The 24,642-nt window shown below is 40.8% G+C and overlaps 2 protein-coding genes across 6 annotated transcripts in view; one reads left to right on the forward strand and one right to left on the reverse strand.

The window, feature by feature from the left end:
- LOC125165885 (uncharacterized) overlaps positions 1-24,642 on the reverse strand; it is an 821,026-nt gene that overhangs the window by 62,562 nt on the left and 733,822 nt on the right. The gene's annotated exons all lie outside the window — the stretch shown is intronic.
- PRL (prolactin) lies at positions 13,525-23,543 on the forward strand. Its single transcript, XM_047859339.1, has 5 exons — positions 13,525-13,578; positions 15,545-15,726; positions 18,325-18,432; positions 20,810-20,989; positions 23,201-23,543. Exons 1-5 carry the CDS (start codon positions 13,551-13,553, stop codon positions 23,390-23,392), a joined length of 690 nt encoding a protein of 229 aa, XP_047715295.1. The 5' UTR covers positions 13,525-13,550; the 3' UTR covers positions 23,393-23,543.

Here is a 24,642-nt window from a genome sequence, read left to right on the forward strand (position 1 = left end):
GTTTATATTTTTGAGTGTGGGATATCAAATATTTGTATTTTTTTTTTCTTGGATTTCAATAAAGGACTCAATAACCTCAAATTTGCATGGACCTGAATCTCCTACTGTCCATTCTCCTTCTGCTGGTAACTATGAATTCCGGGGCAAGAAAAGGAAAAGAAAAAAGTGAGAAAGAGAGAAGGAGAGGTGTGGGGAAGGAAAGGAGGAAGGGAAGACAGAAGGGAGAGACAGAGTGGGGGAAGGGAGGTTGGGATGGACACAGAACACAAGCAAGTGAGCAGGAGAGAGAAAAAGGAGGGGGAGCCAGGAAGAGAGAAGGGAAGGGAGAAGGGAAGGGAGCAAAAACATACTTGAACATATGAAGAACGCCAAATGCAGGGCATTTCCAGAGACAGTCCATATTCAGGAGAAGGGGACAAAGGTGATTTTCCTGTATATGGCTTTTAGCTCGAGGGAAGACTGCACTAAAGTTCTGTGGGGTGGCTGAAACTCTGTTGGAAACCCCATGACTATCCCGGGGAATTGAAGACACTTGAAAGGGAATGGACAATTTCAGAAAGGAAAGACCCACAGAAGAGGCACCCAAATTCAGCGTATAAACTCTGTGCAAATTTCTAGCTGACCTCTAGCAGACTTCATGTAGCACAGGTAAGGATTAAAGAGCCGAACCAAGGCTTGAACTGCTCTCCAAGAAATGCAGATCGAAGTTTCAGTCTTATTAAATTAATTGCCTGCTAAAATAAACAAGCAAGCAAAATGCAATACTCTTCAATAGACTATATTGAAATCCAAACACAATATACAATTTACACCGAGTGCAATATAAAATTAATTGACAGGAGGAAATGCAGGAACAGGAAAATGTCACTTATTATCAAAAGAAAAGTCAATGAGCAGAGTTCATTCTGAGATGATGGAGGTGTTTGAGCAAACAAGAATTATAAAATAATTATTATATCTATAAGCAATAATATGAAGATAAATAGCATCAAAATGAATGAAAAGATAGGAATCTCAGCAGAAAAACAGAATTAAAAACAAACAAGTGAAAATTACAGAAAAGCACAATATTTTTTTTAAATCACAGAATGCATATGATAAAGAGTCTGCAAACTTGAAGATAGAACACTAGAAATTATCTAATCTGAAGAACTAGGAAAAAAAAAAAGAAACAGAGCCTCAGGGACCTATGGGGCAATTTTTAAAAGTCCAATTTACAGGGGTACTTGGGTGGTTCAGTCAGTTAAGTGTGTCTGACTTTGGCTCAGGTCATGATATCGCAGTTTGTGAGTTCGAGCCCTGCCTTGGGCTCTGTGCTGACAGCCTGGAGGCTACTTCTGATTCTGTGTCTCCCTCTCTCTCTGCCCCTCTCCCGCTCACACTGTCTCTCTCTCTCTCCCTCTCTCTTTCCCTCTCTCTAAGATAAATAAACACTAAAAAAATTTTAAGTCCAATTTACATTTAATTGGTGTCTCAGAGGAAGAAGAGAATATGGTGTGAAAATATCTGAATAGCCAAAGTTATCAAGTTGGTGAAAATAATAAATGCACAGATATAAGAATTTCAGTGACACCCAAGGAGTGCAAATTCAAAAACTATCCTGCCCAAGTATATTATAGGCAAACTATTTGACACCAAAAATACAAAAATCCCTGAAAACGATACATCAAACACAGGAGAACAATGATTAGTTAACGTCTGACTTCTCACCTAAAATTATAGTTGCTAGAAGACATTAGAATGCCGTATTCAAAGTGTTAAAAAAAATATGACAAGAATTTCATATTGGGCAAAGCTATTACTCAAAAGTAAAGGTAAAAAAAGAACATTTTACATTTTAAAAATGGGAGAATCTTCTATAAGCACACCTGTACTATAAGAAGTGTTAAATGAAGTTTTTCAGTGTAACAGGAAAAGATAATCAGAGAAAAATTTGGATTCCTAGGAAACAATAGAAAATACTAGAAATGGTATGTCTCTGTATAAACAGATAATACTATTTCCTCTCTTAATTTCTACATAACACACATAACTGTTTAAATCAAAAAATGTAACACTGTTTTGTGAGTTGTCTCATGTGTGGACATGTAACATATAGAACAACTATGGCATAAAGAATGAGGAGGGGAGCAAGTGCACCTATACAAGTGCAAGGTTTCTTGAATTTATGTAGAATGAAACCTTGATGCTAACTAGCCTGTGAAAAGTTACGAATGCACGATGTAATCTTTAGAACTACTAAAAAAAATTATTAGAATCTGAATGCCATCATAACTTATATCGAAGACAGTAACTATCACTTCAGTCAAATCTAAGGAAGTAAATACATCTTGGCCCAACAGCATCACCATTGACATTACACTCTTAGTAAAATACTTTTTGTGTTGTTTCTTTCCAAGACATTGAGTGTTGGTTTTAATTGTGTCGCATGCAGAAATTATAATAGTTCAAGGGGATCTGTAAAGCACTGATTTAGTCACACAGTGACAAATTCCTCATTTCATTTGGATTACTAAGAGAATTTTCTATCAACATTTCCCATAAGGGCATGTATACAAGTATTTCTCACACAATTATTTACAGTGAAGGGGGGAGAAGATGTAATGTGGAAGAGTGGACAATAAAATGTTAATAGTTTCAATGAAGCATTGAAAGGAGTTAGAAATAACAGACTACATGTACACGTGGCAACATGAGTATATCTTATTAAATATAACAACGAAAAAAAACACAAGACAAAGATTAGATTGAAATCTCTAAGACCATACTTTTGAGATAAATTACAAATGTACTCTCAGTCAACGACAATACACATCTTACAGGAACACAAAGTAATTCCTATAAACATATTAGAACGATTGCTTGTGGGGAAAGCAAAGGGAGGACAGGACAGAAGCAGAGATAGATGATCTAGAAAAAAGAAAGATAAATAAAAAGAAATATAGCCCTGCATTGAACAAGGATAATGTACCATGAAATAAGTAACTCTACCCCTTTACCTAAGGTCCTCCAAAAAAGAACAGAAAAAGAAAAAAGCAATTGAATTTTCTGAATGTTTTTTCCCCTTTTTCCTTCTTCTGCCCTTCCCAACTCAGATATCTAGGATTCACTCCCACACTAGTTTTATAACTTAAGTGGATGACAGGTTTTATGAAAGGTCCATCCAACTACACCGTGGTGGTAACTCTTTGCAATTAAAATTGAGAGCACAGTATGTACAGGGACCAGTGCATACAGTCAGATTTCAGCACCTACCCATTCCTAAAACCAAATGAGAGAGTTTAATAAATTGATTATTGTTGTTTACCCCACTAAAACCTGGGATAATTTTTTTGCAGCAGTGAATAATAAGAACTATTTGTAGCCTCTTTTACTGAAGATTCAAAGAGTATTCCTAACATGATGCAATTTATGCCTTTAATGCCTTTCCCAATGATAGATGCTTCTATTCTGTCACCTTAAATTTGAGCATGCCAGTGACCATGAAGGAAATGATACTATGTGATTCACTAGTTTTAAAAATTTTTGTTTGCTACCATTGTCTTAGTGAGCGAGGCCAGAGGTGTACAAACAATAGCTTGCAGGCCAAATGCAGCCAAACAAGCTGTTTTTGTATAGCCCATGAACTAAGAAAATTATTTATATTTTAAAGTGGTCCTATAAGTCCCTACATGATATCCTTAATTGTGTCTCTTGCCTAGCAGAGCCTAAAATATTTACTCTCTGGTTCTTTAAAAAAAAAAAAGTGTGCCAACCCCTAATCTAGAGTTTAGAAAAAAAATTATTTCTAATATTCTCTCTTTTGTAAATGTGTGCCCCAGATTACAAGAGTTAGTTTTAGAAATAGTTTTTTGGTGGGCCAAAGGAGGAATCTATCACTGTCTGGCAACCCCTGAACCAGAATATGGAGCAATATGTTACTGGTTGAGTAAAAAAAGATTGAACAATAGACATCAAAGTCAACTGCAGAATAATTTAAGGGATGAACATAATATCTGCACTAGAGTATAATGATTATTGCAGACTAGCCTTTCCAAGATGGATATGACGGAATCTTCCAGTCGGCATGCTTTTCTTGCAGTGATATGTTGACGCCTTTCCCATTGAAAGATGCTTCTATTCTGTCACCTTAAATTTGAGCATGCCAGTGACCTTAAGGGAAATGATGCTATGTAGCTTCCAAGGTTTGAGGTGGTTGCTCTTGGAACCCAGCCTCCATGCTGTGAGGAAGCCCTGACCACCTGGAGAGGCCATGAGGAGGGATTCAGCTGGACAACCCCAGCTGACAGTCAACACCAACTACGTCAACTCACTACCACACATCTGACCGAGGAAGTAATTTTTTTGCAGCAGTGAATAATCAGAACTATTTATAGTCTCTTTTACTGAAGATTCAAAGAGTATTCCTAACATGATTCGATTTATCATTACATCAGAGAGGCCACAGTCCCACATGAATTATTTGATTTCATGATACCTTAGCAGGACTAGATATAACCCAAGCTGTTGGTCACTGCTGACTTACAGACATCTATGAGCAGAACCAGGAACTTTCCTGACCCATGACATACATTCATCAGATTTGGTTATAAAGCAATTATCTGTCACAATCATGTAGGTATAGCCTCATCAAACCAGAAATGGGGTCAATACTAATTCGAAACTCCTTTTTCTTATTCAATGATTTATGAGTGAGTCTATATGCCTCCTTAACAATAACATACAGTTTGTTCCAAGAAATAAACATATTTCTTCTTCCAAAATCTTGGAGTTTACTCCCATGTAACCCTTTCTGAAAAGAGAAGCCTTAAGATATAAACTTGAAATTTGGGGTTGCAATGAAAGCAGACAGTTTTAATGTCATCTTTTATGAACTGTGTGCTAAAATGTGTCAGTCAGAAGAGAGAATATATATAATAAAGTCTTTCATAATACTACAAAACAACATTTTTGGTTTTATGTTTGGGATGATAAAGTTTCCTTTGCTTGGAATGACATTGAAGTAAACTACAAGAAAAGACTTTTAAGATTTTTTCCGACAAGGACAAACCCGTGACATTTTCACAAAGCCTTTGGTCTTAACCTTGGAAATCTGTCTGCTTAGGATAAAGGCAGCAAAAATGAGCAGGAAAGCTCTAAAGGTGGCTGCTATTATTAAATGCAAATATATTCATTAAGGAATTGGCCAAACAGGAAGGTATATTCCACTTTTAATGAATTTTTTAAACACACAAATATTCTGCAGGTGTGTGTTTGTAATTTAATTAACCTTTGCAGGAAGAATTGGTTATCAGTACAAACGGGCCTCGGTGATAAAATGCTATCGGACCTAAGCTTTCACCTTTTATTTTATATACATGTTATAAAAAAAGTTTAAATGCATCAAAAACTGACTTATTTCCACTTTCATGTTCTTTACCTTCTTACAGTCAATCAAAGCCCCAACGACATCCTTTCTATGGGATTGTTATCTTGTGGTGTAATATGAGAGATACCTCATATAATAGAATGCATGTCGTTTTTTAAAGATTCCTCTTCTAAAAACAATAAGACACTGGTGAGAAATTAAAATATATTTTGCATACAATATATTTTGTGATACACAGTACAGATACACCGACACATCTCCTGCCCACCTCCCCAGCAGACACAAGAAGTAAAACTGACTTATAAAATTTTTAAGGTTAAAATACTCTAGTGATGTTGGGGCACCTGGGTGGCTCAGTCGGTTAAGTGTCCAACTTCAGCTCAGTCATGATCTCACGGTTCGTGGGTTTGAGCCCCACGTTGGGTTCTGTGCTGACAGCTCAGATTCTGGAGCCTGCTTCGGATTCTGTGTCTCCCTCTCTCTCTGCTCCTCCCCTGCTTGCCCTCTGTCTGTCTCTCTCTCTCAAATAAATAAACACTAAAATTTTTTTAATATTCTAGCAAAATTAATAAAATATACCCATTATTGTATATGTTACAGGATTCTGATCACAATGCTATAAAATGGCTACATTCTTCAAACCATCATTGTTTGAAAATTAAAAATTAATGATTTCACCAACAGTTGCTTAGTCTACGAGGCTTACAAAAACAATCTGTTTTTAGCTAACTACCTCCCATGTCAACAAAAAATTTAACATTCCAACCAAAAGTAAGGCACAGATGTACACGACCGTGCAAAAGCATTCTTACTGAAACTGCTTAGAGAAATAATGGAGGAAAAAAAATGGTGTCTTAACATCAGAGGTTCAAATTCTCTTTACACTGAAGCCGAACAGTATTCATTTTTAATACTTCATTTATACGGACAAAGAGTTTGGAAGATACAGTTAGTTCACTCTTCAAAGTACATTTCCAAATGATCAAATATGTGTTCCTATATATTTGATGGGAACACAGTGTGAAACCTTTCTGTAAACCAAACAGGAAAACATTCTCACAACTTCATGGCTGCTTCCTACATATGCATCCCCAATTTTCATTTATATAAGTGGACATTATTTTCAGATATAGCTGGAAGTAAAGACAATCTCTTATTCAGCAGTTATTAACAGAAACGTATAGTTTGCAGTCACGCTCTTCCTCTATGAAATTAATGCCCCTTTCTGGAAGAAACACCCAATTTCTCATCTGTTAAGTTCATCATACAAGGTAGGAATACAAATGGCCTGTAGAAGACAGGACACTCAAATGCCACATCACCTATAATGGTAATAGTAATATTGCTTCTCTCAAGTGGTCTCGACAGATAACCTTTTATTATTTTTTTAATCTACAAGAATTCTTTGACTTTCATTCTGCTAATGATGTAGAAGTGACAAGCCAAAAAGTTAAATGAAGATTTTATGACACATGCAAGCCTCATATTAGTAAAAGAATTCTTCGAGACCAAAATGGCAGATACACCAAAGACCAAATTGAAGTAGAAATAAAATTAATAGCTTTTCATTCCTTATTGATAAAACTCATTAAGAAGTATTTTAACAAACGTATTGTGTGCGTCTTTTTTTTTTTTAACATGATTAAGAATCGCACTCAAATCCTATCTGACAGCGTCAATGTTTCCAAAGCGTTTAAAACATTCTATTTCTCTCTCCTCTCTTTGGGAACTCAATTGCCTTGGCATTTTTCCTTGAAGTAATGTGTTTCTCAATGTGTCTTCAAGGTCACATCTGCATCTCCTCAGCAAGACTTACTGTCAGCTGAACAAGAAGTTCAGTGGGCACACGTATGAATACGGAAGGCAAGAAGAAATAAAACCAGGAAGGCAAGCAAGAGATCTGGAGTTGTGTGCCGGCATAGTAATTACATATGCGTAACTATTTTCCTCACCTGTGCAACGAACTACTTGGTTAGATTTATTCTCTAGTGCCTCTGACCTCAAATACCATGACTTGGACAGATTCGAGAATGTTCAGAAGTTACCCTTCAGGATGACTAATCTTCCTGGTGGAGAAACAGATTGAAATTGAAATGGACATAGGCAGGAGAAAATGGAGGAGAAGCTTTTATAAGTGTGCAGGTCAAGATAACCTGGAAAGAGAAGAAAAGAAACTTTTATGGAAGCTAAGGAGGCAGAATAATTGCAACATAGGGACTGATGGAGTGTGAGTCAAAGGAGACAAAAGAAAACCAAATAAACACAACGCCGAGAGGTTAAGCGTGGGTGACCGAGAAGACAGTAGTTTAAGAGAAAAGCTGACTAGTTAAGGATTTTTTAAAAAAAAATTATTCAGCCTATCTAGGTTGCAGATATATAGGCTGAAATGGTTGGCAGGCACATGGCATCGCAGAAGAGACGTCAGAGAAGGAAGATAGAGTTGGGATCATCTTCATGGATATGACAGGTAGTCGTGGCACTGGATGCGACAGCCAGTGGGAAATTACAGGGCTGAATGCCCCAGAAACAACACAGAGGAGGACTTGGGGAGTTATTTTGATGGAGCAATAAAATAAGAGAAAACAGGACAAAACAAGTCAAACTACTTATATGTTCTTTCTTTGTACTCTTTTGGAAAATTTTTACATTTTCATGCTGATTGAGTATCATGTCATTTACCGCAGATGTTTCGTAGGTGTTTAAAATACACGCACACATTGGATCTCCTACCCTTGTGTACTGGTTAATTTCCCTTCACGTTTTCTCACCCTAAGCTTTATGTTTTGGATCCTACTCTGAAACGCGTAAAGATTGCTGATAGCCTGGTCTCCATTGCTGACTGTATACGATATCACCAAGTATGGCCTTTTACCATTTTTGGCTTAATTTTAAACTGGCCTCATAGTAATTTTGTTACTCCAACAATTTTAAAGAATTTACTTGATATGCTTTTTTGGTACTTTAACTTTTCTTAGCCACTTTGGTTGAAGTCAGGGTTTCTCCACATTGGAGCTACTAACAATTTAGATGGTGTAATATTTGGTTTTGGTGGCTGTGCTGTGTGTTGTATAATATTTAGCAGCATTCCTGGGCTCTGCCCAGCAGATGCCAGGATCGCCCCCCGACTTCAGTTATGACTATCAAAACTTGTCTCCAGACATTGGCAACTGTCCCTTAGGGGAGAAGAGAACACAAAATCAGCCTTTAATTCCTCATCCATTGAAAATGACCGTTTTAGAGATATCGCTTGTATCTAGCACCTAATTGGGATTTGCCACCTTTAAAGAAACTGAGTCATTTTTTAATTTTAATAAACTTGTCCCATTATAATCTTGATGATCTTATTCTGACCTCTAATTGTGTGTGTGTGTGTGTGTGTGTGTGTGTGTGCATGTTCCCTATGCTTCCTACCTTTTGTTAAATGGAAGGACTTATTTTGTGTGCATGCATGTGTGTGTCCCTGCTTCTGTGTGATATTTCCTTTTTCTGAGTTAGAAGGTTTCTGTGTTCCCTATTTTTAGTGGTTGTAATGATAACTTTGTATCATCTGTTGACACCTTTCCTATTTTAAAAAATTAGCTTGATTTTGCCTGTTGATTCTCCACTCTGAACCATGAAGAACATAACATGCTCACATTTCCCTTCACCTTTGACAGGAGGTGTAATATTACCAGATTTTTCAAGCTTACTTTTTTGCCCATTTCATTAGAATTGGGCAGAGCTAATATTCTCTGATCCCCGTATCTCAGAAATCTTCATAATTACCATTTACCTTTACTTTCCCCTATAATTTAAAAGTGCATATATGCATACTTCTATATATACGTATTTATATGTATATACGTGTTAGTAACTATATGTAGAGTGCACATATAGACATATATAAAGAGACTTTAAAGTAAGTGTATGCATGTGTTTGCGTGTATATAGAGCATCCCATCAATTCATATTATTTATATTTCAATGCCAGATGACAGTTTTGCCAAATGTCACTTCAGTTGATCCCTGGGTATCAAAGGATGTATTATGCTAGTAATACATTTTGCATTTAATGAATGAATAAGAAAAAAAAAAAGAGGGACATGTCCCAAGTAAGGTATTTTAGGCAAATTCCCATAGAAAAATGTATTACAGGATGATGGGGAGACAGACGAGAAGTGAAGTATATTATATCCTGTGAAGAACCTGCCCTACTTCTCAGTCTGAATTCTTTCAATGCACAGAAAAAGACCAACCACGGAAGAAGGCAGAGATGATAACCGTCAGCACAGGTGTGGCCCTATGAGTTGTGACACTATCGAAATGCTTCTCTTCGGATGGGTACAGATTTGGCACCCTGATCCCATGTGCCCCCTGACCTCTCTTGACGGCCCCAGTCCCTCCCCAAGGAGCCTGACAATAGCACCACATTGAATGATGAAAGAATTAATGCCTGTCAGGGAGTACAGACAGGCCGCCGGGACCCTGGCCTACTGCTATAGCTTTCTGTTCTGTTGGTGGTGCCCGTGCTAATTATAAAGTTTAAAATTATCCCTGGAAGTAGCAATGGCTCAGAGTCCCACATCCTATTAGACAAGGACTCTCTGCGTGTGTCCATATCTATATATAGATCTAGATCTCTCTGAAAGTGGGCATGGTTCAGATCAACTTCCCATTAGACAGAAAATACACACACAGATACACACGTGTAATAGCGGAGTATAAAGAATCTTTCCTAAGAAAAGTTTTTATCTGCCTCACTTAGCATTAGCGTACAGCCAATATTTGATGCTTTTAGCTTGAAAAAAAAAAAAGTGTCATCTTCAAGAGTGAATCTGTGAAGTCTCCAGACACATCGTCCTTAGATCTGGCATTGCCATATATCACTCATTAAAATTTGTCCAAAGGTACAGGTCGCTCAGAACACATGTGTGACAAGAAGGTCATAGGATAAACTGACACAGAGAACTCGGAATTAGATCAGAGGACGTGAATATTGTGTTGGTGAAAAGAAATTACAGGAGAAATTTCCAAATGCTTCCATTATGGCTTTTTTGTTTAAGGAGCAAATTCCCGGAGCGCCTGGGTGGCTCAGTCGGTTAAGCATCCAACTTCAGCTCAGGTCACGATCTCGCGGTCTGTGAGTTCGAGCCCTGCATCGGGCTCTGTGCTGATGGCTCAGAGCCTGGAGCCTGCTTCCAATTCTGTGTCTCCCTCTCTCTCTGCCCCTCCCCCGTTCATGCTCTGTCTGTCTCTGTCTCAAAAATAAATAAACGTTAAAAAAAAAAATTAAGGAGCAAATTCCCTCAAGACACTGCTACAGATTAAGAGCTTGGGTTCTGGAGTTACTTAAGGAAGCTGATAACCTGCAAAGCCCTGGCAGAGAGAGGCATTAAATACAAGCACTTTGGGGGAAATGTACATCTTAGTATGCACGAAGTTAATGTAAACAGAGGATGTAAGGAAATCAGTACTTTGGTTTATCTTGAAAACAGTGCAATTCAAGAAAGCACCATTGTGATTGATCCTTTTTCCAATGTGCTCTTCACATTTTCTGTTATTTTATATCAAAGAAAACAACACATATCCCATCTGCTCTTTTATTCCAAGTTTTGGAAGACAGGTATGGGGAATTCTTCAATTTATAAACAATACGCTTTTTATCATCTGCAAATTTCACTTTATTAATAAGAGGCAATTCATGACTAATATAAATTGAAATATCAGTGTGATCCACTAATCTGATGATTTTTAAACTTAATTTCTTTTGCTCTTTAGTATTCCCTCTGATACCCTGCAGTAGACACCTTTCAAGTTTTGTGAACTATTTTAAATATTTTTGCATCATACATGAGACGAGAAGAACAGTATTATTCTAAACTTAAAAACAGAGAAACAAAAGACAGTATGAAATACAAGCTCCATTTCTGATTAGTAAGGAAAAGACACCTTATGTTACTTAATGTTTAAAATCAGAACCATTCAGAAAAGATGACAAAATTGTTCATTCGTTTCAGGTACTAAAACCCTCATGGTGACTTTAACATCATCTCAGCCATTTATTCAGCCACTTGACAGAAATCAATCATCAGCTCCCAGCTTATGGCAAACACATGAATTTTTGTAAATAACACCAGACAAGGTTATTCTTGGTGAATGTCTTTATAGCTCTAAGTTAAGGGCAGGGTCTGGTAAAGAGAAAGATCTTTAAAAGAGCCACATTACGGTGAAAGCGGGTGACATATATAGCAGAAAAACAGGACAACTATGACTTTTTGGATAAAATACACCTTTTGCATTATTTAGATACTGCAATATCCCATTAACAGGAAACATGGGGCGGTGAGGCAGCAAAGAAGCAAATGAGAGTTTACAGAGAAACATCCTTCTCTTTGGAGTCAAGTAAATCAATTGGCCGCCCAGAATGAACACAACTCAGGTCCTCTTAGACTGCTCTTTTCCTGGCTATCTACAAAAGTCCCAACACCTTTAAATTTGAACATTACGGTGTCAGTTCTTATGGAAGATTCCCTACTCTTAAGTTTCTAGAAGAAGAGGGGAATGTAGGGTAGCATTCATTTCTCTACCACAAGGCACCGCTCTCTTAATAATTCAAAATTTCACTGTCTGGGGCGGAAATGGATACCTCCTCCTAGTGAATGGAATCCTGCCCCAGCTTTGGACTGATAGAGTCTGTACATCATCACACTTGATGAGTAGGATTCAAAATCTAGTATTGCTTCAGCTAAGGCAATTAGGAAGATAGTTTTTAAGTGACGTTACTCTGTCAAGATTTCCAGGTCTCCCTAAGAGCGCTTGGAAAATTGCTATCACATAAATGTGTCAGGAGCAACTATGGAAAAAGTAAATGCCATAAAAAGGGATTATTTTAAAAATTACTTCACCTGTCGATTTCCTAGGAGAGACACACAGTGAGATGAAAGCTAAGGGAAGGTCACAGGCTGATTTACATGCAAGGACTTAAAAATTAGAGAAAGTCATCAACAACCCAGTTCTTATTCATTAAAATCATTTCATTTAGGAAATCTCTAAGAGGCGGATGGAACGTTTGAGCCCATGAAAGATGAATTTTTGTCATGTTGGCCCTAGAGGGGAGCTGAGTCAGAGAAATAAAGTAATTATAAACCAGTCATCATTTTTCCACCCCATCCTTGAGGAGAGTGCAAATTATTGCCTAGAATTTTCTTCTATTGCATTATACACCAGGGTGTGTGTGTGTGTGTGTGTGTGTGTGTGTGTGTCCATCCTTGAAAACCACTATGTTGCTTCCCCAGAATAAATTCCCAGTGGGATCAGGGGTGATTTCTTGTTCATGCGTGACCGTATTTGCTAAATGATTCATTTCCAAGGCTTCTTTATATCCCTGATTCCTCACGAAGCAACCATCCTTCCAGCATCTATCGTGACTAATTACTTCTATATCCTTGACAATGAATCTCGCCTTTTTTCCCGCCTTTTTTTTCATCTGTAAACTGGGGATGACAATCTACATTTATTTATATGTTGGAGTCAAAAGAAATAAACAGATGAAAATACCCAGTTAAAACATACACATATGTCATTTTAAAAAGGACAACACACACTGTGTAAAAACAAGAAAAATAGGAGGGCCCAAGTGATGAGAGCATCACGGGGGATCCAATGTCCTGTTTTCTCACTCCTGATATTTCCTGTATAAGTTTTGAAATCTTGACTTCACCTAGCAATTCCAAACTGGGGAAAAAAGAATACCCTTCGATAACACACGAGACACCTAAGTGAAATACAATGTAGATTCAAGAGACTGCAGAGAAGTCAAGGTAAACTTGATCGTTCGTGACTCCTGTAAAGTACAACTTCTGTAGCTGTACGGGCCCTTTAACCCAAAATAGTCTCCAGAGTTCATCTTCATTGTTTCTCTCATTTCCTTTTGCTCTAATTAATCACAATCCTTCCTAGAATGTTCATTTCTGGCCAGTATGTCTTCCTGAATATGAATAAGACATAAAATACCATTTGATGTTTGAAATTATGGGGGTAATCTCAATGACGGAAATAGATGACTGGTACAGGGAAGGGAATGCCTGATTAAATATATTCATGAAGATGTCAAAGGCTTATAAAGCCAACATCTGGGAATGAGAAAGCCGTTGGACTACCAGATCTTCTCTGGTGAAGTGTGTTTCTCGAAAGCATCACCAACATGGACAACAAGGGGTGGTCGCTGAAAGGTATGTGCAACAGCTCGCTGAGCTGTTGGATTATCAACACTCTTGGGGGTGGCACTAATTCGAAATCTGAGCTAGTATTCTCTTAGCAAGAGGTTTCAGGTTTACAGAGTTTAGAAGGGCTAGTCATTGCTCTAGAAAGCAACTGTAGCAGGGGCAATGGAACAGAACGCTGGTTCTCAACTGGAAATCCTCCTTCTTCCGGAGACATGTAGCTAAAGTCTGGAGAGGTTTTGGGTTGTCTTAATTTGGAATGGGGGTGCTACTGGTATCTAGTGAGTAAAACTCAGAGACACTGCTAAATGTACCGCGATGCACCAGACAGCCCCCAGAACGAGGAACCATCCATCTTAAAACGCCAATAATGCCAATGTTGAGAAACTCTGGCCTGGAACAAGACCAGAAATGTCTACGGGTCCATTTATCGCAACTTCAGAAGGTAGAAACCAGCATTTTTTGGTTCTCAGGCCTCTTATGCGGTTTGGCCGACCTAAGTCAGCCTGATGCAACTTTCAACGCAGAAACCATAATATGGACAAGGATAGAATTGTGTCTTATGATACTCTGTTAACTGGGTTTGGGCCAAATGACATTTCAAAAAGAGAAACAGCCTGGCAATAATTAACCGTCTTTACTTTCTTGGTTGACATTTGCAAGAAAAAGAAAATTAGGAACAACCATAAAACTCATTTTATGAAATGAAGAACAAAAACATTTATCTATTTTATCTCCTCTTGGACTGTGAGAACCCTTCAGATGATAAATGTACAGATACATGCGGTCAGAGTTAAATAGTATCTATGAAGTTATGAATTTCCGAGAACTGGTATTCCAATTTCTCTATCTGCAGAGCACTTTTTATTTACACCTGTAGATAAAAATATCCATTCAGCTAAGTTACAGGACTATCAAGTACCTAAAATAAACTTTTTGGAAATACCACGTTTTTTGAAAAATTAAAAGTCTGTTATATGAGTCACTTGACAACACTTGTATCTTTTATTTTGCAGCTAAAAGGTGGTGCGTTACATTCTCTGTTAACAAACAATGTTAGCGCGCATTAAAGTCAAAGTACTGTTCTTTCCAAGTAATGGAAAGACCTTTGCAAGCCCTGAGCCATCGCAGCCGCAGCTCTGGCCAGTTGCAGGGATGAAGCCTGAGAGCCCGCAGGTGTGTGCGATGCCACGTGGCAAAGTCAAAGCAATCATACTGGCATCCAGCCCCCTCCACCTGCTAATGATAGGACTTGAGGAAAATCACTTAACCTCTCGAAGCCTTCTGCTTCATCGATGTAATTTGATGATAATAATGAAGGTCGAAGCTCTTACAAGGTTACTGGGAAACACAAATTAAAAAAAAAAATTCAAAGCTTTTGGCAAAGTGTCAAGCAAGTGCACGGGGGTTATTAAGGTGAGTTAGCAGATCGAGGCCACCGTATCGCTTCGTGTTAGGTTCTCTTCGTACTCGATACTAGCAGTTGTCCATCGTGTTTAGCCTCATCAGTCACGAAAGCGAAACAAACAGATCCACTGTGCTGTGTGTGCTATTTCAGGGTCTAAGATGCAGGTATTAGTCAACACGGAGTTAAAAAATGACAACCTCACAGACAGCCCGACTACCAAAAATCTGCAGAAACCCCCAAGACGTTGAACTAACTTCTAGGAATGACTTAAACACCCCGGCTCAGTGTTCATTTCAGCTCCCAATGTTTGCGAGTGCAGAAGCACTCCCGGGAGCGACAGAAACATGCAGGGAGTAACCCGCTTCTCAAACTATGTTATCTGTGCAAATATAATTATAGAGCCCGAGTCACACGGTGGAAGGTGTGGGTTCTTCCCGGCCCCAGCTGTTACAGAACCCGAAGGTGCCAAGGGCGATGGGGAGAGGGAAGGCTTCTGGGACGGGGTTGCCGGTGATGGCCTCAGGTGCACAGGTCACCTCAGAGCGGTGCGTGGTTTTGTGTAAGCAGGGTCACTCCTGTTCCTGCTGCTGCTGCTGTCGGACCTGCTCCTGTGCAAGAGCGTGGCCTCCCTGCCCATCTGTCCCAGCGGGGCGGTCAACTGCCAGGTGTCCCTGCGGGACCTGTTTGACCGCGCAGTCATCCTGTCTCACTACATCCACAACCTGTCCTCGGAAATGTTCAACGAGTTTGTAAGTACTGCCTCTCCCCAGAAGGAGCCTTCCCGGGAAGGCAGGGGCTGTCCTACGCTTGACACAAGAAAGGTGCGGGGCGCCTGGGTGGCTCAGTCGGTTGGGCGTCCGACTTCAGCTCAGGTCATGATCTCGCGGTCCGTGAGTTCGAGCCCCGCGTCGGGCTCTGTGCTGACAGCTCAGAGCCTGGAGCCTGTTTCAGATTCTGTGTCTCCCTGTCTCTCTGACCCTCTCCTGTTCATGCTCTCTCTCTGTCTCAAAAATAAATAAGTGATAAAAAAAATTAAAAGAAAAAAAAAAAGAAAGAAAGGTGCAGGAGCCTGATCGAACCACACACATTTTAGATTAAAAAAAAAAAAGCCACTGGTTAGCAAAATGTGCAACAAGAAGAAAGGGACAGTTTCATGAAACCTCAAGAATTCTTAGAGTACAGTAACTCTTTTAAGGTTTCCTTTAGGGGTGGCTGGTGGCTCAGTCGGTTAAGCGTCTGACTCTTGATTTTGGCTCAGGTCAGGATCTCATGCTTCATGGGATGGAGCCCCACGTCTGGCTCTGTGCTGACAGTGCAGAGCCTGCTTGGGATTCGCTCCCCCCCCCCACCTCCCACCCAAAGAAACATTTAAAAGTAAATAAAAAAATAAAAATTTCCTTTAATTCTCCTTCTTGAGAAAAACTTCCTAAAAAATTTCAGCACCTATATTAGCCAGCTTAGGCTGCCATCGCAGGATTCCATAGGTTGGGTGCCTTAAGCCACAGAAATGTATTTTCTGACAGTTCTGGAGGCCGGAAGTCTGAGATCAGGGCACCAGCACAGTCAGGTTCTGAGAAGTGCACACATCTTCCCAGCTTGCCTTTTCCCTGTCCTCGTGGTGGCAGAGGGTGTAGGTGGGGGATTCTCCTGGGGTCTCTTCTTGATCCCTATTGGATCAGGACTCCACTGTTATGACTTCATTTAACCTTCCTTACCTCCATATCTCCAAATATAGTACTTCGGGGGTCGGGACTTCAACTGAATTTTTGGGAGGAACATCCCTTCATAACAACACCTGGCAAAAAGCACTTTCAGGTGGAGTTTGAGGAAATGAAAGCATGCTGATTTCTTGTCCTTGACTGTGGGGTACAGGTCTCCCTAGGCATTCTTCACCTATCATACTGGATATCTAATAAATGACAGTCTCATTGCCCAGAACAGAGTTAACTGAACAAAGTTAAACTAAGCTGAATCCATATCAGGAAAACAAACAATGATAGCTCTTCTGAAACCCCAAAATGCTATAGAGTGTTAGTTTGAGATGTCCAGTGTATAGGTTTAGAACTAGAATAGAAGGGTTGGTTTAGAATCAGAAACAATTATTCTCTTTCTTATTACAGTACTTTGAAAGTTGTATCTTAACTCTTTTAGGTCAATCAAGGAGCAGACAGTATACATATGAGAGGTTCAGTAAATCAAAGGGTCGCCATAAAGAATGAGGGTCAATGTTTGTATGTGTGTATACAATATATATATATGTATATATACATGGATACTATATATATATATACATTGTATATATATATATGTATATATACACACACATACACATAGTTCTCTTCACTCACTGGTTTTTCTTTCCTCCTCCACTTTTGACTGGCTATCTTTTGTCTTTCACATCTTCACAGTTATCTCCTTAATTTTCACAACTTTTCGTAGAGATTACTTTTACGTCGATGTCTTAGCTAGGTGCGTGTGTATGTGTGTGTTTTTTATTCTGAGTCCATTGATTAATATTTCCTAAAATTTTATGCCCTGTTTTTTTGACTTACCATTTGGTCGCAATCAACAAAATGGTATTATGCATCTATGATGAACATGGTGAGGCACAGTTGTGGGGGTTCAGATACAGCAAAACCTCGGTTTGCAAGCATAATTTGTTCCAGAGACATGCTTGTAATCCAAAGCACTCGTATATCAAAGCGAATTTCAAGAACCATTGGCTTGGTTGTGATCACGTGACATCCAGTGTCATGTACGACTCATATTGCAAGACATCACTCATGTATCAAGTTAAAATTCATTAGAAATGTTTGCTCATCTTGCAGAACACTTGCAGAACAAGTTACTCGTAATCCAAGGTTTTACTGTATCAGGCAAAGAAAAGTTATAATTTGATAATAATGTCTATTAGGGGGTGCATATTGGCTTGGACCCCTGGTAAATAAGGTACTAAATGGCAAAATATAGGTATATATGCGCTAGAACAGTGGCTCAAATACTAAAGAAAAAGGAAACTTAACAAAATATTTAATGCTTCATATTTTTGGTATTTTTTAGTGTTTGTTTTCCAAGTAGTAATACGTGGAAAGGGTAAATTAAACAAGTAAATCACAAAGAAGGAAAGAAGGTGGGACTAGAAGAGTTACACTTCAAAAAAATGCACGTACAAAATAAATAAAACACAGAGAAAGGGTGACTTTCTCAATTCTCTGGTTTCAGTTTTTCATGTAGTTCTCATTTAAAATAAAAGATTATACATCAAGTGTGTTAATATTCTGGTAATGGGCTCATTTAACAGATGCTCAAACACCTATAACTAATTGCATCTGCTTGCTCACTTTCAGGATAAAAGGTATGCCCAGGGCCGGGGGTTCATTACCAAGGCCATCAACAGCTGTCACACTTCCTCCCTCCCTACCCCTGAGGACAAGGAGCAAGCCCAACAGATCCATGTGAGTCTTTTATCTGAGTTTCTCACCAATACCACTGAGGCAGTGCACTGGTAATACCATACCACACGTTCTTAGAAGTGCCACAGTAGGTAATGCTAATTGCACACACAGACAAATATGGAGGAAAAGCAATCAAAGAGAAAAGACAGTATGTCATTGAAGAATCAGTGGTGAAACCCAAATGCTAGCTCAAGATTGTAGCAGCAGGGTGCCTGGGTGGCTCAGTCGGTGAAGCTTCTGACTCTTGATTTTGGCTCAAGTCAAAATCCTAGGGATCATGAGTTCAAGCCCCACGTTGGCTCCAAGCTGACAGCATGGAGTCCACGTGGGATTCTCTCTCTCCTCCCCTCCCCTGCTCTCTCTCTCTCTTAAAACAAATAAACTTAAAAAAAAAAAAAAGATTGTAGCAGCAAAATAAAAAATCTGTAAGTTGTTGATGCAAACACCATTATTTTAACCGATGCCTTAGACCCAGGGTTGCATGTATTATATTGTATGAAAGCCTGCACCAAATTGGACTTCCATGCATAAAACAGAAGGTTTGCAAAATCATGGGTATGTAAGAAATGCAAGTGCAGTTGTATTTTTTACACGATACCCTTGGCTCCTACACTGGCAGCATTTAACAACACTGAGCACTGTCCCAGGTGAGCCATGTCTTGCTGATTTTCAAAGCTCTCCTTCTGATTCTGCTTCTACTTCTCTGACCCCTACTTCCCTCTCCATTCTCCCCTGACTCCTCTGTCCTGTAATGTCATGTATTGTTTCTCACGGCTGCAAAAATCGCCTCTGTTCTGATGACAACAAAGTCTGCATACGAAGCCCCAGTCATTCATCCCAACTCTTTGACCACTGTCATCTCTCCTTTCTGATTCTCTGCCACGGTCACAGTCTTAACGTGACTTCAAATAAGCATCTATCTTCACACACATACCCCCGTTAATACAATCTGATTCTCTTCACAGCTTCGTTAATGGTACCAGCATTCTTTCTGTCCTCTAAGCTCAGTAATAGTGGTGGTGGTGGTTATAAAATGAAGGATGAGGTACCTGGGTGGCTCGGTCAGTTAAGCGACCGACTCTTGATTTCGGCTCAGGTCATGAGATCGAGCCCCTCCCTGTGACAGCACTGCTCTCAGCAAGGAGCCTGCTTGGAATCTTCTCTCTCCCTCTCTCTCTGCCCCTCCCACGTTTGCACTCTATTGACAAATAAACTTTCAAAAAGAACTTTAAAATGAAGGAAAGGGTGAAGGAGGAGGAGGAGGGGTTAAAATCTATTGAGGGCCACTCCATTGCCAGGCACTTCACAGAGCAATTTACATGCACTGTATTTAATCCTCACCAAAAACAATCCCAGAACACAGGGCACCGTGAGGACACTTGCCAAGGTAAGGAAACTGAGGCTCTGAGAGGTTGCAGAATTTGGACTAACGACAGGAGTTGTAAGTTGTGAGTCCGGGCTTCATCCGATTCTAAGCCCTCACTCTTACTCATGATGCTACACCGGCCTTAGCAAAACCAGACGGCCATTCCCTGTGCGGCCTGGCCCTCCATGTCGTATCTGAGGACATGTTCCCATTGCACTGTCACTTGGATTCTTCTCTACTCCTCACTTCCTTTATACTAGCTTAGTTCATGGACCTCAGGGAAGCAAGTATTTTCTATCAGAGACGACCCTCTCCTAAGGCTCTCCTGTGGGATCCACAGGGGGCAACCGTCCCTTGACTTCCGTTGCAGACTACAGCTGGCATACGCCCTGTTATTCACCTGAGCGGGTCAACAGAAGGGACTGTTCTGGTAGCCGTAGAGGGACAGGGGTTGGTCTAGATTGAGGACAGCATATGTACGAATGCCCTGTCTTCTTTGCTCTTTGTTCTAATATCATGGAGTAAAAATTACAAATCACAAACGAATACATTAAAGAATGATTTGAGTCATTCGTATGAATGAGTCGCTGGATGAAAATGACTTGGGCCCTCTGTCATGGACACTGGTGGAATCTGTCTTTCCTGAGTCAGGTAGTGCAGGTGCGCACCGAGTTCCAGCAAACCTCTTTTGGGACCAATAAAAGAACTCACTGAGTGGGCGGATGGTAGAATTTCCGAGGGAAAACAAAATCCTTCATGCTATAAACTAGAAGCCTCATTAGATGAAGCAGTTATTCGAATCAGCCAGATTGTTTTCTAATTTTAACAAAGTTTAAGCCGATAGCTTCAGCTTTTTATGTTTACAACTTGAAGCACCTACAAAATATTTTCCGCGCACACACGAAGACCAAAGAGATAATTCGGGGCAGCCTCTGGGAGCAGAAATCACAAGCTAACCAAACCCACTGTGTTATGATTTATTTAATGCGATTGTTTCATGTGGTCGCTTAGCACGAAGACCTTCTGAACGTGATACTCAGAGTGTTGCGGTCCTGGAATGACCCCCTGTATCACCTCGTCACGGAAGTGCGAGGACTGCACGAAGCCCCCGATGCTATTCTGTCCAGAGCCATTGAGATCGAGGAGCAAAACAGGAGGCTTCTAGAGGGCATGGAGAAGATAGTGCACCAGGTGAGCAGCCTCCCGGAGCTTCCTTGTTTTTCTCACTAATGAAAGAGGTGACCTCCATGGTGGCAAGTGAGTTCTGAATACCTCACTGGGCAAGACCAAAGTTGAGGCACTTTCTATCTTAGACGGCTATGAAATAAAGCAAGACTCTAGTAATTCACGCTGGCAGATTCTATTGTTAGTGAACCTTAGGATGCTACCGTGATGTCTGACAGGTGAAGCGTCCCCCCCCCCCCCCCCACACACACACAACACAGGAATCCACCAAAGGCTTTCCTCGTCCTGGGCACCAGGGTTTACAATATGTCCCAGGAGAAGAAACCTATAGAGAACAGAATCTGCAAGATAAACACGTTCCTCAAAGTATCCCAGGACACCTGCTACTGAAATTCTGGTTGGGTTCTTTCTCTTTTCTCCCCGCCCCAAAGGAGGACAAAGGGAAGGGAGAAAAGAGAAAATCAAAATCAGATTAGATGGTGTTTCGTGCCACTACCCCAGCCCCAGCCCGCTGCACATATTTGTCACAGAGAGGAGACTGAAAAGATGGGGTCAGGGCATCAATGCTGCCTCACGAGTACTAGATTTCCGTGGGTCACAAAAGACAGGAGTGTTTCTTTTCTGGCATTTTCTTTGTTTTGTAACTTGCAGAAAGTTGTCTCTTCCTAAACTGGGGGGTGGGGTGGGGAGGGGCTTCAAAATCAGAGCCCATTGGGGGCCCCAAAATTAAAACTCATGCATTTCATCTCCTCTACTAATGTCAAATTTACATGGAGTTAGTATTTGCAATATAGATCTCCAATCAGATGGGATGTTTTCAACACAAATGAGTTAACATCCGAACAGCTTTATGAAGTTCTCAGAAAGTGTCATCTAAAGAAAAAGACAGGACTTTAAGAATAACAGGAGTGATTTTCTACGTCCCTTGTTTTGTACAAAGTACACATCATGTGTCCTTTTTGTCAGTTTCCAGGGCGAAGCCTACAGCACATTTCCACCTTGAGACATGAAATAAACACCTGGGTTTTCAAATTATTTGCTTCATTACTTTCTGAAGTCACTACACTGTTCTAGAACACTTCAGTTTAATGACTTATTTATTCTTAGGCATATCATTGTCCCCTGCATGGTGGATTTCGTCTTAGAGCCCAAGCACCAAAATTAAACCTAAGACGCAAGGCAACACAAACATACACTACGCGCTGCACAAACACTTTAAATTCCAGGAGAGAATCCCAGCTTGAAAATAGCCTTACTCTGCAGGTGACAGTTCAGCAGATCAGGGTCTACGGTTATCCTGCATTTGTACCCAGCAGCTCTCAAGCTTGCCTGGTGGCCAAGCAGGCAACTCGGTCTCCGGGTCCTCGGGGCATTCTCGGCTTGCAGCGGCCCGGGGAGCAGACACCATGGGGCCCCACCCTGACGTCACTCCAGTCTTTTTGTTATCACTGTCAGGCTCCCCAGCCTACCACTGACCCCTGCCCTCAAAGGGCATGCTGCTGGCACCCTCACTCTTTCTCACAGGCACCTTCCACAGCATGTCCCCCCCAAGAGACCTCAAAAGCAAACGGTTACTACTTACAGACATTTGGGGGTTATCGGTCCCAGGTGGACTGTGACTGTCTCCTATTTCAGCAGATCCTCTTAGGGACAGTCAGCACTAGATGCCCTGCACCTTAAGGCATCAGGCGCCATCCCTATCATTTCTGAGGTCTGTCATCCATACGCTACACGGAGACGAGAATCAGTGTGAAGCGGGAAATAGATAAATGTAATTATGGTGACGTATCAGAAGAAATTTGGAACAAAGAACACACGAGACACAAGGTTCAGGACACGGAAGATGTCCTCAAGGAAGAAATCTGAAGCCACCCCTCCACTGTCCCTCGGTCACACTCATATATACGTAGGGTGCAACTCCACTGCGACTAAATCTCTCTCAATATACATACACCAGCTTTGTGGTTCTCTCTCTCTTTACTCCTGGGCAGATATGCTTCATCTGTGATCACATCCATGTTAGAAAACCTACATCTGAATTCGGCTTCTACTGCTCAGGCTATTAACAGAACTCTGATACACCAGCTCAGTAATCTACCCCTCCCTCTAGAGAGCGTTGACGCCCATGCCTCTTCCCCAAATCTTCGTTTGACAACGGGAAGGAACGCAGACAAGCGACTACTAGTAATACTAAGTTGCTATCTTTTTGGTGACTAGGTTCATCCCGGAGTCAGAGAAAACGAGGTCTACTCCGTCTGGTCCGGACTCCCATCCCTGCAGATGGCTGATGAAGACTCTCGCCTCTTTGCTTTTTATAACCTGCTCCACTGCCTACGCAGGGATTCACATAAGATTGACAGTTACCTCAAGCTTCTGAAGTGCCGAATCGTCTACGACAGCAACTGCTAAGCCCGTATCCGTCCCATCTATTTCTGGAAGGGTCCCTAATGATCCGTCCCGCAGCAAGCTCCTCTTAGTGTTATAGCTTTTTAATGCACGCACGGGTGTAATGGGTCTCATCTTAAAAAATAAAAACGGACTCCTCCGAGACGTCAAAATCAAAAAAAGCAATTCGTCAAAGTGTCTCATTTTCATTTAGTAGAGAATCCAAAGAAGATCCATCACCACCATTGAACAGTTCCTGTTAAAATTTGTCACAAATAGCAGAAGCTAGCATTAGAAACAAGACCGTTAACAGCTTCCTTGAGGTTCACAGTAAATTATTACAGGTCAAATGACCAGAATCAAAGAATTAGATAATTACACATCCTGCTGGTCCTGCTACCAGAAAGAGGGAACTCTCAGGACTCTCTGAAAGTCAGCCACACACCATGTTTGAACAGACAATGTAAGCACCATGAAGCTGTGATGTGCCCTCACAGTACGAGGCTTACCGAGCCGTCTAAAACTTGGTAGGCTACCGTATTCGTAGATTTGAGCCGCTATAACAAGACATCACAGACTTACAACCAGCAGAAATATTTTTCTACATCTGGCCAGGGGAGGCCATGGCAGGGAAGTCACAGCCTTCTCCCTGTGTCCCCATGTGGTGGAAGGAGCCAGGGAGCCCTGCGGGGTCTCTTTTAGAAGAGCACTAATACCATTATGAGGACTCCAGCCTCATGACTTAACACCTCCCAGAGGCCCCACTTACTGCTGCTATTTGTTACTTTCCGGGGTTTAGGATTTGAACATCAGAAATTGGGAGGAACACAAACACTCAGATCAGGGCAGATTCCAACATGTCATGGTGTTATCCTTCTCCAGTGGCCGTTCTCAACCATGTAGCACTGAACTCCTCCTGGTGGCGTCATCACGGACGCATCTCATAGGTTTGAGTTATTCTTGGTCTCAAAAGTCCATTCGAGTCCACTTTCAACTCCATTTCACACTCAACCTGTTTAATGTTTTCCTCTGCCCCTTTGTGGCTCGTGGGACCTACCAGGGGAAGCAAATGTGGTCAATTTCTGCAAGGTTTCTTCCCCCTCCTGCTTCTGGATCACCATCTCTCTGGGCCACGTCGGAAGGGGATAGAGATGAGGAGAGATGGTCAAGTTCTGACATCACTGGCTTTCACGGTGTCGCTGTAGCCTCCTCATTGCCAACAGGAGCTAACCTTGAATTCCCTCGAGTGGCAAGTGGCTCCCTGTGGGGCACCC

This window comes from Prionailurus viverrinus, chromosome B2 (genome assembly GCF_022837055.1).
Source record: "Prionailurus viverrinus isolate Anna chromosome B2, UM_Priviv_1.0, whole genome shotgun sequence".
NCBI classification, from domain to species: Eukaryota; Metazoa; Chordata; class Mammalia; order Carnivora; family Felidae; genus Prionailurus; species Prionailurus viverrinus.

Bases quoted from the DNA above. Each gene is read 5' to 3' on its own strand.
- PRL (XM_047859339.1), top strand. From the start codon at position 13,551: ATGGACAACAAGGGGTGGTCGCTGAAAG. The intron at 18,433-20,809 runs GTGAGTCTTTTA...GTGGTCGCTTAG, and splicing joins AGCAAGCCCAACAGATCCAT to CACGAAGACCTTCTGAACGT. The intron at 20,990-23,200 runs GTGAGCAGCCTC...TTTGGTGACTAG, and splicing joins TGGAGAAGATAGTGCACCAG to GTTCATCCCGGAGTCAGAGA.